A 16,993-nucleotide genomic window follows, 5' to 3' on the forward strand; every position below is an offset into this window, starting at 1 on the left:
AGAACCACCCCCAACTCATTTCGACGGTAGTCATTTCATGGTGTTACCGCAAACCGAAAGTTCCATATCATATTTCCACCATGCAAAGTTTCAAATCCAACTTAACATGGTATCTGCACACTTTAGAAAGTAAAACTTAAGACTTTTAAAGACTGTTATATTGCTACCCTAAAATGAAATTTAAGACCAAAATAAGTGAATATAGCAGGGGAGAAACAGCTTAAACTACCCACACTCTTTTTGCAAGCCTCATTAACTCTTTTTAAAACCAAGCTTTTAGGAAAATTCATTACCACGCTCCAGTCATTTTTTACGACCTCTATTAACTGAATTTAATATTTTTTAATGCTTTTTTCAAATGCCTTAAAATTAGATAGTTCATTGGAAGACTCTTTAATACTTTTTAATAGACCTGTGTACTTTCACTCAGATGCCAGAGGAAAAAAAAGGCTTCAATCAAATTAAAACTGTTTTTGTGAACAAATATTCTCTTTCTCTAAAAGTACATTACTTAAAAGGGAGTAATTTCTATCAATGTTTGATAACAGCTCTCCAGTGCTTTTTACCAAGTTTTTATGGTCATTAAACTTGTAGAGTAATTACCAGCAAAATGCCATTTAAAGAGCCTTAGGAGCAACATGAGGACAAAACACTGTCACCATAATAGGGGGCCTACTTAATGAAACAACTTTGTATCTAACAAAATGCTCTTATTTTTTTATAACAATGTACTCCAGCCCTTGTGTAGAACTATTTCGGTTTCGTCCGGCTATCGTCTCCCGTAACCTCATAGGTTTATATCTCTCACGCGTAAAACGGTGATGGTTCAATGAATTTTGGAATCACAAATCTTACAAATAAAGATGCTATGTCAGATTTTTGGCTGATTTGACCCAACAATTTTGATTTAAAATTCAACAGGTATTTTGGTGGGGGTCGAGAAAGTTACAAGCTTTCATTTGAGCCATTGCTCGAAAAAGTCTGCCAATTATTAGTACATAGCAGTGAAATAAAGTGCTCAAAATTAGTTTTTTGTCGGGATCCCGACAATATATCACGTGACCAACTCTTATGTGTTTTTATTCTTTATGTGTTGTCATGGTTCCTGACCATTAAAAGTATAAGTTCAATTTTTTTTTTTCGTTAGAGCGGGTGATACTCTTTGAAATACCATTCACTCAAAAAAAATCTATTTTTTAATGTTTTAGGACAAAAATCTAACATAGCATCTTTAAATGAGTAAGCAATTTACAGAAGCTGTAATACAAAGTCCAGATTGCAACATTTGTTAATGCTTCAACATTGTCTGCACAATGAAAACAACATTATCAGATCAGCGTTTGTTTGTTTACCTGTTCAATGTACAGTTTAGTTTCTTATTTCTCTACTAAACAAGGCAGTGGACACTATTGGCAATTACTCAAAATAATTATTAGCATAAAACCTTACTTGGTAACGTCACAAGTAATGGGGAGCTGTTATAGTATAAAACATTGTGAGAAACGGCTCCCTCTGAAATGACGTAGTTTTCGAGGAAAGAAGTAATTTGAATAGGAGACCTCATAATTAGATTTGAGGTCTCGAAGTCAAGCATCTGAAAGCACACAACTTCATTTGACAAGGGTGTTTTTTTCTTTCATTATTATCTCGCAACTTCTATGACCGATTGAGCTCAAATTTTCACAGGTTTGTTATTTTATGCATTAAAAAAAATGTTGAGATACACCAAGTGAGGAGACTGGTCTTTGACAAAGGTGTCGAGTGTCTTTAAGGCTAAAAATTGTCAAAGAAAAAATAAGCTTCACAAGAAAGGCTCAACCAGGGGTGAAAAATCCACAAGATCGCTGGACTTTTACAGAATCTTTACTCGACTAGCATTTTATTAACAAGACCAGAATCAAAGTTAGAAGAGACAAGAAACAAAATGAGAACTTGGTTTGATCAACTAAACTGTTTCTTTTCAACAAAACATTCAACAAAGTTTTATCTCTTGTGTTTTATTGGTGATACTGAGCAGGATTTAAATATTTGTGAGACTTAAACTCAACATTTGAGCATCATTCATTTGAGACATGTTGAATTGAAAAATTAATTGAATTAAGCAAAGAAAAACCCTACTAAACTTGTCCTGGCTTACTGGCTCGACACTGAAACCACTGGTTTCGGCCCAGTGGTCCAGTGTAAAACTTGAGCCCTGCCACGTCTTGAGAACACAAAACTGAACATTAAATACTAACCTAGAAAACAAAGTCCATTTCAGTACACAAGGTCTTCTTGAACATTTCAAAGTTATAAAAGCAAACAACTGCCCGACTTTTACGACTGCGACAGGATACCATAATATTCCTAATGGACCAATAAATTTGACAAAAACTCAGAAAATACATGAACCCAGCGATTTCTTTTATGGTCCTATTTTGGCAAACTAGTTTCATGACAAGAAACATGTGTTGCAGACCATAAAAAAATGAAGATATTAAGGGTGGTGGTTGCCAAGGAAACACACAATGAGGGTCAGTAAACGGTGTGGTTATATTAGTGAAATCATAAATCTAAAAGCTTGGTATGAAGTGATTTATATTGTTCTACCAGAGTGGGGAAGTGCGTGTTAAGTTGGAGGTCTTTTTTAAAACAAGTTTCTTTATTGTGAACATATGTGAAGGAATTTCGACAGACTTGCCCTTGTGTTACAAATTTAATATTACAAATTTTGTTGACGAAGCACACAGATAACATTGGGTATTTGTCAAAGACCAGTATCCACACTTTTTTTTTGATCTAACCATGGAGCTATCCCTTATCATACATGGCATGAAACAAGACACCAAGTTTTCCTCCCCATGCACAAAGCATGCTATTGATCGGGCTGATACTCACAAATTTGTTACAAATAATTCTATTTTTGTCTTCGAGACAGACTCTGCTAGATCAAATCGTCAGGCTACTAACTACTTTTTTGCAATTAAACAGTACTTCTGCTTGGTAAAGCAGTTTGCAGCAGCTAATTCTATTTTCTCATTTTAGCCTTCCAGAAAGACTCTGCTAGGGTCGAAACATCACACCACAAACCTTTTTCGGCAACTTTTCTGAAAGGCAGATTTTTCAGGAAAGTTAGTTTTGTCGACTCTACATTTAATTATAGCCTAAAGTTGTTTGGCTAGAAAACTGACTTGCCAGCACAGCAGATCTACTGACTTGCCAGAGAGCAGCGACTACGACATTACCCTCCAGCCCAGAAAGGCTGAACACAGGATTGTAGACTTGTTACTGGGTTTTGGGTTTCCCACATGAAAGCATCGTGAGTGACTGCACCTACTGGTAGTGTAAACAAGAGCGGATTAACCTCTACAATTGGAAGACTGATCCCCAGTATCAACTCCAGAGTTTGTTACTTGGGATGTGAGTACAGTGTTTAGAGCGACACCCTACAGTCACAGCGTGGTGTAGTGCCAAAAACTGGTTGCCTGCTGGGTATGGTGTGTTTCATCACCATTAGAAAACTTTCCACTTTTTTATAAAGAAACTCTGATTCTTGGCCAGACTGGGGTTTGATATTGTGAATACATGCAGCCACATGGTAAAAACTTGTTGAGCAAACAGGACAAATTTTGGCAAGGAAATAAAACTTTCTTTCTCGAAAACTACGCTACTTCAGAGGGAGTCGTTTCTCAAAATGTTTTATACTATCAACCTCTCCCCATTACTTGTTACCAAATGAGGTTTTATGCTGATAATTATTTTGAGTAATTACCCATAGTGTCCACTGCCTTTAATCAAATTATCGGCAAATCGCGATTTTGATGAAGTATCTTGATGTCCTCCCTAATTGAGACGATCTTGCACTAGTCCATCAGCTTTTTTGAATGTCTGCTTTCAGCTTTTCACTTACAGAGAAAGGTTTCTGTTGTATAGCAGAGCAAAACACTACACAAAAAGTCTCGGTTACTATTCAAAAATCATCATTTGCTACATGTACGCATTACCATTCAGTGTCCAAAAAAAATTCAGTCAAAATATTTTGCTATGCAAAAGTGCTGGAATAAGTATCGTTATTGTCCTTTCTTTTATTTCCAACATTGAACTAAATTTTCATCAACCATCATCCATTTACAAATTTGATTTCAATCAAACAAAAAAGGGATAAAACCCACTCTTTGTAAGGGGCTACATAAGAAGAAGAAAACATTTTAAGATGAAAATAACTTGGGAGCTGAAGGTATGAATGTCCTCTTAAAGTCTAGATTATGAAGGGAAACATGCACCAGGCCAGGAGTTCAAAAGAAATGCTGTACGTGGAATTTTATAAAGCTGTTGGAATGACTGGCGACATCATGTATCCATTTTTGTTTCGAGACAGAAGAGTGAAGCTGGAGAATTGAGTCTGTCATTACCATCACTGGAGTCAAGGAGTGAACTTTAAAGGAAATAAGTAATCTACAAAGATACACCAGATGAAAGACTCCCGAGGCTGATTGACCTTAAAGGGGCATCCCAGATTGGAATGGTGGAATTGTAGCATAACTACATATTAAAGGAATAATATCCTGTTTTTTTTACCGTTTGATTGTTGTAACTCTTCAAATACAATATAACTAACCTGTGAAATTTTTTAGTTCAAAAGGTGATAGCGTTTTTGAGATATCGCTCAAAATCAATCTTGGCAGTTGTGTGTCCATACAGGAAAAATAATCTGTAATTGGAAAACACAATCTGAAAAAACGTTTCTGACATTAACATATCTCAGATTCAAACTTTGGGGGTAAAAAAAAAAGATTTATATATTTTTCCATAGCAACATTATTTCAAAGTTAAATAGTTCGCATAATGCTTTATATTATAATCGAATACTGCTGTACTTTTAGTTTTAACCAAGTAAATTTGTATTACCATGTGAAATTTTGTATTTTTAAAAATTTAAGAGTGATTACCAAACTTACACTTTCTCCCTTTAAGAAGATGAAAAACTGATGAGAGATACAAAGCGCTGGCCTCCTCATAACATGCATAATAGCAGTGACCTTAAAGGGGAAACCCAGACTGGAATGGAGGTCAGGAATTGAAACTAGCTACTTGAGAGGAAGATGAAAAGCAGATGAGAGACTCACAGCTTTGACCTCAGCATTTGCAGCAGGGCCTTTAAAGGGACAACCAAGATGGGAAAGGAAACTGCTACATGTAAGTTTCATTTTACACAATGCAAACTGCACATAATGTCATTTATGCAGTGTACCATAGAGTAAGCCAGGCATGATGCCTCATTGTTTTAAAGGACAAGGGCAATCAAGGCATCTTCTCTTTGGAAAAGGGCAACTCTATGAGGAAAAATGGTTTCAAGAGACACCAAGGCAATGACCAGTGGCAACAGAGGTAATTGATGACAAAGACACCAAGGCACCTCTATGAGGAAAAATGGTTTCAAGAGACACCAAGGCAATGACCAGTGGCAACAGAGGTAATTGATGACAAAGACACCAAGGCACCTCTATGAGGAAAAATGGTTTCAAGAGACACCAAGGCAATGACCAGTGGCAACAGAGGTAATTGATGACAAAGACACCAAGGCACCTCTATGAGGAAAAATGGTTTCAAGAGACACCAAGGCAATGACCAGTGGCAACAGAGGTAATTGATGACAAAGACACCAAGGCACCTCTATGAGGAAAAATGGTTTCAAGAGACACCAAGGCAATGACCAGTGGCAACAGAGGTAATTGATGACAAAGACACCAAGGCACCTCTATGAGGAAAAATGGTTTCAAGAGACACCAAGGCAATGACCAGTGGCAACAGAGGTAATTGATGACAAAGAAACCAAGGCACCTCTATGAGGAAAAATGGTTTCAAGAGACACCAAGGCAATGACCAGTGGCAACAGAGGTAATTGATGACAAAGACACCAAGGCATATGATCTTCTCCTTGGTAAAGGGCACCTCTAGTGTATGATGAAATCGTATATTTCCACTGGAACATTTTTAGGGGGCACCAGGGCAACAGGGGCAATTGCCTCTGATGCTACCCTTAAAGTATCAGACATGCATCTTCTCTTAGGTATACATGTAGAGTGCGTCTCTATGAGGAAATTGTAACTTTCAATTGAAAATTTCAAGGGGCACCAAGGCATTGGCATGGGGCAATGGAGGCAATCGCCTCTCCCCTTGAAGTATCAGATCTACATTACCTAATGTAATATGGGATACAAAATGCAACTGAACACTCCAAAGGTAAGTCAGTGCCTTTAAAAGTAAAAGCAACACTTCCTAATAAATACAGTGCAGGTCGTTTCGTGACAGAGAATCCAAAACTCCCATTTAAACATCAGCGCTAATGTTTCCTAGGTGAAGACAAACGAGCAGTTGGTACTTATGTACAATACGTGTACACCTTCTGTGCCTGTGACTTTGGGGTCAGTAAGTCTCAAGTAGCGTGACTTACTGCACTGACTTTGACACGCTCATGTTTGGCCACTCCAAATACCATGACCGGTCCAATAAATGAGGTCAAATGCTACCGGTACAACATGCACCAGAAGACTGGTGGAAATCAACACAATTTGGTGCCCGAGGGGATAGTAAAGTATTAGGATATTATTTTTTGGTTTTAACCCATACACCGATTAGCACTGTATACAAATATTACAGGCATGTTACTCGGGTGGGATTCAAACCCAAGACTCTTGCAATTCTAGAGCAGTGTCTTTTTTTCACCGGACTCGGGAAAGTACTGAGTATACAGTGCTAACACACATCGGTGTATGGGTTAAAATCAAAATCAATATTCTTTATACCGATGTCAATTTATCATCTATTATAAATATTAGGAGCAAATTAGAAATACGATTCTGTGAATGTCATCTAATCTCTGTTCATGTAATATAAAAGTATTCTATGGTTTTCTGCTCCACATTGTAAGAATTATCAGCAAAATGTAATCCACTTTTCCAGATTCTGAACAATATTTAGGGCAACATGGAATCGGATGGAAGATGTCTAACTTACAGTCAGTACGCAAACCCAGGCCTCGAACTCGCTTTTGAAAGAGCATGGCAATTTTCTACTGGTGAGGGACATGTATGCTGTATAAGAAAAAATGTAAATTGGTACAGGAACCTTCCAAAGGGCACCAGAGCAAAAGCACAGGGCATCATGGCAACTGCTGTGGGTGTTGTGGGTTGATTCAAGGCTTAGGGGCCCTATTCTTTTTAAATTACTTTTAATGTGTTTTTTAGTAGTTGAATCAATTTGCTTTATAATTGAATATTGCAGCCTAGATACATTTTACTTGTATGTTTTTGGCATTCAAATGTTTCAGAAATTCATTCTTGGGTCTACATAGTCTAAAACACTTCAGGATTCCACTTTAAAAATTATCAGCAAAATTTCAAAGGTTCTTGGATGGAAGATGTATCACAATCGACACACAGACAAGGTGGCGAGGAAGATGTCTCACGGTCACTACGCAACAATTTTGCAACGCATGTTACGATCGCGGCGACATTACCCTTACTGAGTGGCGTCATCTACATAGCTAGACAGGTAGCTTACAATGTACCTGTCTCTCTACACCGTAGGCCTAATCAATAGCAAGCAGGCGACAGGGGAGTAGGATCCGAGGTTTTATTCAAGCATGGTGTACATTGTAATTGGGCAAGGTCACGCTATGCATGAAACCCGCTCTCTCCTCCGGTAGAATATTTCCATTTTCCTACACTCCATTGTGGCTTTGAAACCATTCTTGTTAAAGGGAAGTATACGTTTGGTCATCACTGTGTTAATTAATGGCATTAAAACCTATTGGTTAGAAGCCTATAGTCAGCGTTTGATATAATTTTGAGAAACATTTTACTTTGATTGAAGTAATGTCCACTGCCTTTAAACTAAAACAGTGGGCACGTTACCAAACATACATCATGTACATCCATTGATACTGTTGTACTAATCTCCCCACTACAGGAACTTATCACTCAATGTTACATCATGAATTTTTGAAAAACATTCTGCCGGCTTAAACATGTCCGCCCCTCAGATATCAGAACAGAACATGATTTGGCGTGTTTCCAAATCATTCCTGAATCATCCCCCACACTTTCCATCTTGGAGTTCTTTCCCCTGATGCTCATTCACAAGCCCACGATGAATTTGTTTAAACATAAAAATGTGTAACGTGCGCCTCATGTGGTATATTTCTGAAATCTTTCATCAGTTGCCACCTTTTTCACCACATACAAGAAGCAAGATATGGGTGTATGGGTCTAAGCAGGATGATGTACAAGCCCCTAAACCTCACACCACTCTTCATTAATTCAATCATCTTCCAAAACCTCGGCCGCCCCCGGGCTATCAAATCACTTACAAAATCCCATCATTTTCATGGAAAACATGATCAAGGGGTCGACAGTCTGCCTTGGTATAAATTGGAATCTGCAGGCTGCAATATGCCACGGGGCATGATGTAGAGAGACTTCACCCAGAGTGTGCAAGGACCTGTGAAAAATTGCTAAACAAGAAACCAATAAAAACCCTGGTTGGTCGGGAGTATGGAAGCGGGGCTTTAAGGGAAGTGACCCAGCTAATGGGAGAGGACGACAGGGCGGCTGGGATAGAAGCTCAGGGGAAGGTAAAAACCCAGCGAGGAAAAAAAAAAAAATTCTCTGCTTCACAGAGTCTCTCCTGCACCTCTCTCTCTCTCTCTCGAACATACCAAGATTTAATTGCAAGATAGCGATGACAATTCTAAAAGAAATTGGCAGGACCATTCCTAGGTCTTTGCCAAGGCTCTTTCAATCCGCCGGGTCTGACTCACCCTTTTTAAATTTAATTAATGCAAAAATGCGGATGAGTCGCGAGCTGCCGACAATGAAATAATGCATTATTGAAAATATGGGCTACAGGCTTACTGTACAAATTCATCATCTAGATCTATGGGTATTCAGATGCCGTGAGGTATTCTTCTCCTTAATGGATAATATTTTTTCCCCCTTATTTCCCCTTTTACAATTTTGCAAATAAAAAGGCTTTGGAACTAAGTGCCCCTTAAGCAGAACAAACATTTTAAGAAAATAAACATTCTTGGCGACGAAGTGGTGCCGAGCAATGCACGTAGAATGTTCACAGGAATCTTGCAGGTACTGTGATGGTGTACATAGAGTTTGTTTTGTCGGTTTTGTTACATTGAGAGAAAATACATTATAATTTTCTTGTAACAATAATAATAATAAAAAATAATATTTATAAAGCGCTTTTTACAAAAGTTACAAAGCGCTGTACAGTAACTATGAATAAACACAAATTATAAGAACTTAGCTTAGGATAAAAGTAAACGAGTCTTTAACATGGCTTTGAAGGATTCAAGAGATGAAGCCTGGCGGATGTGAAGAGGGAGATTGTTCCATAGTAAAGGTACGCTGATAGTGAAGGCTCGTTGGCCATACCGGGTGTTGGTGCGGGGTGCAGGGGACAAGCACAAAATGGGAAGTAGAAGAAGAACGTAGATTGCGAGAACTGTGGGCTTTGGAAGAAATAAGGTTCTGAAGAGAGGTAGTGAGCGAGACCATTTCTGACTTTGAAAACAAGCAGGAGGACTTTGAATTTAATTGGACTACATGTACTATGTACATTGCTAAATGGGCAAATTGCTAAATTTATTTGATTGTAGTTGGTTTGGATTTTTTTTTTCACGGTAAAAGGGCTAGTACCAGGATGGCCAAAAAGGCAAAGACCAGCCCCTGGCAGGGAAGCAATTGCCAAACGGTATGCCTCAAGCAGACAGTTTTAAAGGTAGTTTTAACTTCTTCTAGAACATTTTAAGAGGCACTAAGGCAATGGCCAGGGGGGCATGGAAGCAATTGCCTTGCAGATGCCTAAAGCCTTCTCTACAGTTTGGGAGTAATTCAAATTTCTACTAAAACATTTCAAGGGGGCCTCAAGGCAAAGTACCGGGCACATGGAGGCAATTGCCTCGATCATCTTTGAATTCTACAGGTTGAGGGTAATTTAATATTCCCATTGAACACTTCAAGAGGCAATGACCAGGGGCATGGAAGCAATTGCCTTTGTTGCCTCAAGGGCATCCCTGTACAGTTTGAGGGTTATTTTATAATTTAAATTTCTACTGCCAGATTATTTTGAGTGTCACCAGGGGCGTACATGAAGGCAATTGCCCTTGTTGCTTACAGCATCTTCTACAGTTTGAAGGTAATCTAAATTTGTACTGTATACCATATCAAGGCAATGACCAAAGGGAAGCAATTGCCCCTATCTACTGCTGAACATTTCATTGGCACAGAGGCAATGATGACCATGGAGCATGGAGATAAATCCAAGGCAATGACCAAAGGGAAGCAATTGCCCCTATCTACTGCTGAACATTTCGTTGGCACAGAGGCAATGAATGACCAGGGGCACGGAGATAAATTGCCTCACTTGCCTTTTAAAAGCAACACTACAGTACAAGGGAAGCTTTTACACCTACTGCTGAACATTTCAAGGGCACCAAGGCAATGACCAGGGGAATGGATTTAAATTACCCCCCAACATATCCATTCCGTGTCACACCTACAAATTATTCATAACAGAAACTCAGAAGCACAGCCAGCCTTCCCTGTTGGAATAATACACAACATTCTTTGCAAAATCGCTCGACCTGTAAATTATTCTAACCCAGAAGCATGGAGGCAATTGCCTCTATCTACATGCTGAACATATCAAGGGTACAAAGGAATTGACCAGGGGCATGGAGATAAATTGCGTCACTTGCCTTTTAAAACCAACACTACAGTACAAAGGAAACCTACACCTATTGCTGAACATTTCAAGGGCACCAAGGCATTGACCAGGGGAATGGATGTAAATTACCCCCAACATCTCCATTCCGTGGCACACCTACAAATTATTCATAACAGAAACTCAAGAAGCACAGCCAGCCTTCCCTGTTGGAATAATACACAACATTCTTTGCAAAATCGCTCAGACCTGTAAATTATACTAACCCTTCAATAAAGGCCTGAAATGAACCAGCAAAGGTCAGGTTTCAAATTTGTTTACGTTTACACATGAAAAGGCTTTGGAAATTTCTCCAAATCTAAATCAAGGAGGAAATGATCTGACGCCACAAAGAAACACAATGACCTTCATTGTTTGGAAGACCATGAAATGCAGAGCAGAACTTGACAGTTTTCTACTGGAGTCGAGTAATACAAAGTGTGATTTCTTGTATTATTTATGAAGCATTGTTCGGGAGTATGAGTCAGAGACGGACTCAAGACAGAATAATGTAGACAATATTTACAGCGTTAATGTGCTGGAAAACATCTGAGTAGCGTTTCAATCTGCAGTAGATCGCTAAAGCTCATGGTTAAACCGTGGACGGTGAAAATAAGGAGAGCAGGGTGAAAAATTTGTGGGAAAAATCCACGAGACCACCAGACTTACAATGACCAGAATCAAAATGAAAAGAGACTACATACATTTGTACGTTAGAATCAAAATGAGAACACAGTTGTATCATCTTAACTGTTTCATTTGTACAAACACTAAGAGAAAACTTCTCACTTGATGTATCTAAACATGTGCATAAAATAACAAACCTTTGAAAATTTGAGCTCAATCGGTCATCGAACTTGCGAGATAATAATGAAAGAACAAAACACCCATGTCACACGAAGTTGTGTGCGTTTAGATGATTGATTTTGAGACCTCAATTTCTAAATCTGAGGTCTTGAAATCAAATTCGTGGAAAATTATTTCTTTCTCGAAAACTATGGGACTTCAGAGGGAGCCATTTCTCACAATGTTTTATACCATCAACCTCTCCCCATTACTCGTCACCAAGAAAGGTTTTATGCTAATAATTATTTTGAGTAATTACCAATAGTGTCCATTGCCTTTAACTACCAGTACACACACACAAGCCAAATGGTGGACTGCCACAAACTAATGTGCCATCATGACAAATCCAGCAACACATAAAAAACCTCCTCACAATCAAGTGACCGTGATTCAGGTTTTCAACAGACAAACAAATGTAGGGGGAAATCGGACTACGTAAACACTTCGCGAGGGGGAGGCGTGTAGAAGATATTGCATGTTTGAATATAAGATTTGGGAAGCAAGTTCTATTTATTGTACTGTTGAGACAGAATGTAAACACAGAGGTGTGACCATAAAAGACTGATTATGTGAATGTGTGAATAACAGGCCTGTGTGTGTAGACTGAGCTCTTTCAATCCAGCAAAGCATTGTGACCTTCTGACAAGTGCTTGGGCTCTGGTTTTATGTGTCTATTTACAAAATCATTGAAAGGGAACCCCATTACAGTTTGGATGCATCTGGGGTTATTATACACTGTGTGTAGTGTTGGTGCAAGGCCTTCTCATTTTGATCTGTCACAATTTCCACCCCTCTGCGATGGGCATTTTTATCCAAGAACTGCTGGTTAAATGTGTCTATTTACAAAATCATTGAAAGAGATCCGCATTACAGCTTGGAAGCATTGGGTTTTTAACTGTGTGTAGTATTGATGCAAGACCTCCTCATTTTGATCTGTCAAAATTCCCCCTGCGATAGAGCGTTATTATCCACGAACTGCTCTTAAGTTTTATGACACAAAATGCAAAATTGCTGGATGACAATGTTCCCTGGGGTCGATTTCACAAAGAGTTAGGAAATTGCATGGTTAGTCCTAAGTTAGGACGAGTAACTGGTCCTAACTCGAGATAAGACTGGTCCTAACTCTTTGTGAAATCCACCCCTGATGTATTGAACACAGTGCACATGATTTAGCTTTGTTACGTCATACACAATGTACATGTAGAGGCCTACAATGTACATTTATTCTATATACCATAGTTTTAACACATATTTGTTCACCTTAAAGGAACACGTTGCCTTGGATCGGACGAGTTGGTCAAAACAAAAGCGTTTGTAACCGTTTTTTATAAAATGCACATGGTTGGAAAGATGTTTTAAAAGTAGAATACAATGATCCACACAAGTTTGCCTCGAAATTGCGTGGTTTTCCTTCTACTGTGCGAACAAACATGGTCGGCCATTTATGGGGGTCAAAATTTTGACCCCCATAAATGGCCGACGTGTTAGTCGACGAGGTAAAAGGAAAACCACGCAATTTCGAGGCATGTTTGTGTGGATCATTGTATTCTACTTTTACAACATCTTTCTCCCATATGCATTCTATAAAAAACAGTTACAAACGCTTTTCAAAGACCAACTCGACCGATCCAAGGCAACGTGTTCCTTTAACCAAAGTAATGTGAACAAAATGAAGAGTAGACAGGCCAAACAGTTTACAGGGAGTAGTTATTCAGGCGTCCAGTATGGTAATGATGTTTACGCATTCAGGAATCAACAACTTCCTCAGAAATTGAAGAGATGTTTTCTTTCATTTCCTTGGTTTACTCTGCACAGTGAGTTATAACAATTCACATGGTTTAGCCTAATTATTTTATCATGGTTTTGTGTCATTCATTTTACACAGTATTCTGATTTAAATTGCTCTGCCATACTCAAGGCAGCAGTTCTAAAGTCTATGTAAAGAGTACGCAATCTCAGTGACGACGCCTTGGGTCTAAATCCACATTATAAATTATGACATGAAACCCGAGTACATAAAACATTTGAATCTCAGGGCTCGTAGCAACCCCTAGAATTGAATCCTCAGCTAAATACAACAACTGACATCTAATAAAGCGTGTACATTCTTTACTCGACGCGTTAAATGCGTATTGTGTTACGTTGTAATTTGGGTGCCCAAGTCATGACATCACAGGAGGATAGATACGACTAAATTTGATTATTTTTAACAGACAGCACGTTGTTTCTATTGCAACGTTGGTTGCGGGAATTCCGTCCGGCAAATCTTGTCCAACATGCTAAATCTTGTACAGCTTCGAGGCTTGATGGTTTCAAGTTAACGGATCCAGCCGTCACCTTGGGGGAGGAAACGCTAGCCCAGCATCTTCTTGTCTGCCGCATCATCGATGTTCACCTGGGGATGGGAACTCAAGTATCCTCCTCGTGGCTTGGTTGAGGGGAAATTGAGATCCTAACCGAGGGGTCGTTGGGATATTCATATATAATACGTTGTGCACCATGCATGGTGAAATCAGTAATTAGACAGGTTTCTGGAAGCACTTCGGCTTAAAAAATATGACAGGGTCGGCAGTGCTGCCCTTTTGAAAATCTTTTTCTTAGTAATCTCTTCTGTTTTGGACATCGCAGGTTATGGTGAGAGCCATGTCTGACAAAAAAGTCTGAAACTATGCCGGATCCAAATTTCCAGATCTCATGTTACTGCGTTAAAAAGAGGGCTTTAATTACATTTTGGTCAAATTATACTTCAAGTGTTACATAGGGTGCGTTCGATTAGCTTCCCTGGGTCGACCCCGCAGTGCTCACTCGGGTGAGCCACTGACAAGAGCTAATCGAACGATCACACTCACCCTCTCGCGGTGCAGCATACACATCAGGTCACCCCAAGTGACCCACTCCACAAGCAGGGCACTGGGGGCTGACCCAGGTGAGCCCTGTCAAAGCTATTCGAACGTACCGGGGCAGACCGGGGTCGACACAGGGAAGCTAACAAACGCACTCATTATATGACAAGGAGCTTCTAGGAAGAGTATCTTTAACACTAGAGATACACTGCTTAAAATGGTACTCTTGAAATTACAAAATCTGATTTCAAGAACAAAACTCTTGTGTGTGTCTACAAAAAAGAAATTCAATCGAAAAATGTTTTTGGGGAGCGACACAAGAGCTTTATTTTCTTGAAATAAGATTGGTTTCTTATTCAAGAAATACAATTTAGAGTGATTTTTTTCGTCAAATGGGTAGACATAAAAGTTTCATTAAAAATCTATAAAATACCCTATCTATCTTGAATTAGAAAGTTCGAATTGGATTTAAGCATTTTTTTTTATTATGTAAATTTAAATCACCTGAGTGAACTTCTATACTGCTATATTTGTATCGCAATTTTTAAGACTTTATTTCACTCTAAAAACTAATTTCTAAAAATTCTTGAGTTCCCTTCACAATATTAAAAATATTAGCTTTACTGTATGAACTCGTAAATTTTTAAATAATAACAAAAGATTTGCCTCTAGGTCTTATTTTTTTTTAATGAAACACCAAATGAATTTTAAAGCCGTTTGCAAAGCGGGAAGGTAGGAAGTCCTCTCGCGGCTCAAAGTGGTGGTCGATAAACTTGGGTAGTTAATGTCATCTTGATGAGTACATGGCAAAGAGGTCACTATATTATACTTCTAGAAACTATAAGGCTCCCCGAGCCTTATAGTTTCTAGTATACAAATATTGACTGCTTCGAGTGCTATGGTTAAAACTATGACTCCCGAGGTGATCCCCGTAGCGTTCTGTTTTCCCGAGGCGAAGCCGAGGGAAAATAGAACGCTCCGGGGATCACCGAGGGAGTCATAGTTTTTAACCATTGCACGAGTAAAAGCAGTCAATATTTGTTTTATAACACCCCAAACATTTCTAAATACTGTACTATTACTATTAAGTTACAGACCTGAATGCTACAATCCACGGACGACGCGAATACAGATTGCAAACACTTTTGCTGAATGTGTTGCATGTCGTGTCGTGCAATCCGAAATGGTTACAGACTATTAATTTATCATACTCGTACACGCAACGGACGTCTGGGTACTGCAAGCCGTGTGCTAGTCTGTCGGACTAGCGCACGGCGCCATGTGCTAGTCTTCGGACTAGCGCATGGCAAACCGACGGCCGTCGTGTAGCAAAACTAAGACATGTCATGTGACGCGCTCTAAACCAATGAGCAGGCAGAATCTTTGCAAGGGGCGTTATAAAAGTAACTATACTATACTCATGAAATAGTGTTTGAGTTGAACATCCAATTCTAAGTCCAACTTAGTTGCGATAACATAACCCTCCTCCCGACGTCGTGAGGAGGGTTACAATATCCCAACTAAGTCCAACTGTCAAATTTTAAACAATTTAAAATTAAAATAAGAACAAATTAATTTATTTATAAAATAAGAACAAAGTAATTAAGAAAAGAACAAAATTTAACAATAAAACATTATTCCAACTTAATAACTCACGTTCCATACTTTATATTATTTTGCTCTACTGAATCAATATTATGTCGTGGAGCAAAATATTAACAAGTAAAACTATGCACCGAGTGAATAGTTAGTCGTCAATTATGTCAAATGGTCAAAATATCAACTGCTGCTTCAGTTCAGTGCTTGTTGTTGCTGCTGTAAATGGAGAACTCACTGGTTTACGAATTACGTTCTGAGTTGAATTGAATCGAATAAGTTTTGTCATCTCAAAAGAAATGTAGGGCCTACTCACCCATAACTTTTGCCACCTCTGTCTTCGTCATGTACATATTCATCTGTGCAGAAACCCCAGCAAAAAGCAGCAGAAATATCCATAGTTTAACACAAAATTTCCAGCGATCTTTAGGTTCCATGGTTAACGTTACAAGGCGACCGTACCACAGCACTACCGTTGAAGCAATGCTGACAAGTTAGTTGTGTACATTTTGCATTCTGCACGCAAAATGCTGCATGCATTCATTCAACATTGCGAATTGTAGTTTGACCTTATCAGGGGTCAACCATTTCACTCAATTAATTATGCAAATAATTAGCAAACCGCGATTCGGGTATCGTTGAATGGTTAGCCCGCCCTCTATGAAGAATTTGCACAAAACCACAACAGAAGGATTTTCCTCCCGATTGTTGGCCCGCCCTCTTCTGATACTTGTTTGCATAACTTTCTCGGGGCATGGGGCGGGCGGGCGGGGGGGGGGGGGGGGGGGGTGAGAGGTTAGAAATAGTATAAGTCAATAAAACCGGATATAAACAATATTCATTTAGAACAAAAAACATATGCAATTTAAGAAAAATGTAACTTTTGAAAAGATACCTGGAACATGAGATAGGTGCCAGCTACAGTGATATGGGGGCACTGACTTATCATT

General features: G+C 38.9%; 1 protein-coding gene across 1 annotated transcript in view; it reads right to left on the reverse strand.

Moving 5' to 3' along the window:
- The window catches only part of LOC139944986 (tyrosine-protein kinase RYK-like), a 42,125-nt gene extending 25,575 nt beyond the window's left edge, over positions 1-16,550 (reverse strand). Inside the window, exon 1 of the mRNA XM_071942207.1 lies at positions 16,360-16,550. Coding sequence (XP_071798308.1) covers positions 16,360-16,480 — 121 coding nt within the window. The 5' untranslated portion in view covers positions 16,481-16,550. The remainder of the gene's footprint in view (positions 1-16,359) is intronic.
- Positions 16,551-16,993: the final 443 nt, after the last annotated feature.

This window comes from Asterias amurensis, chromosome 12 (assembly GCF_032118995.1).
Source record: "Asterias amurensis chromosome 12, ASM3211899v1".
NCBI lineage: Eukaryota > Metazoa > Echinodermata > Asteroidea > Forcipulatida > Asteriidae > Asterias > Asterias amurensis.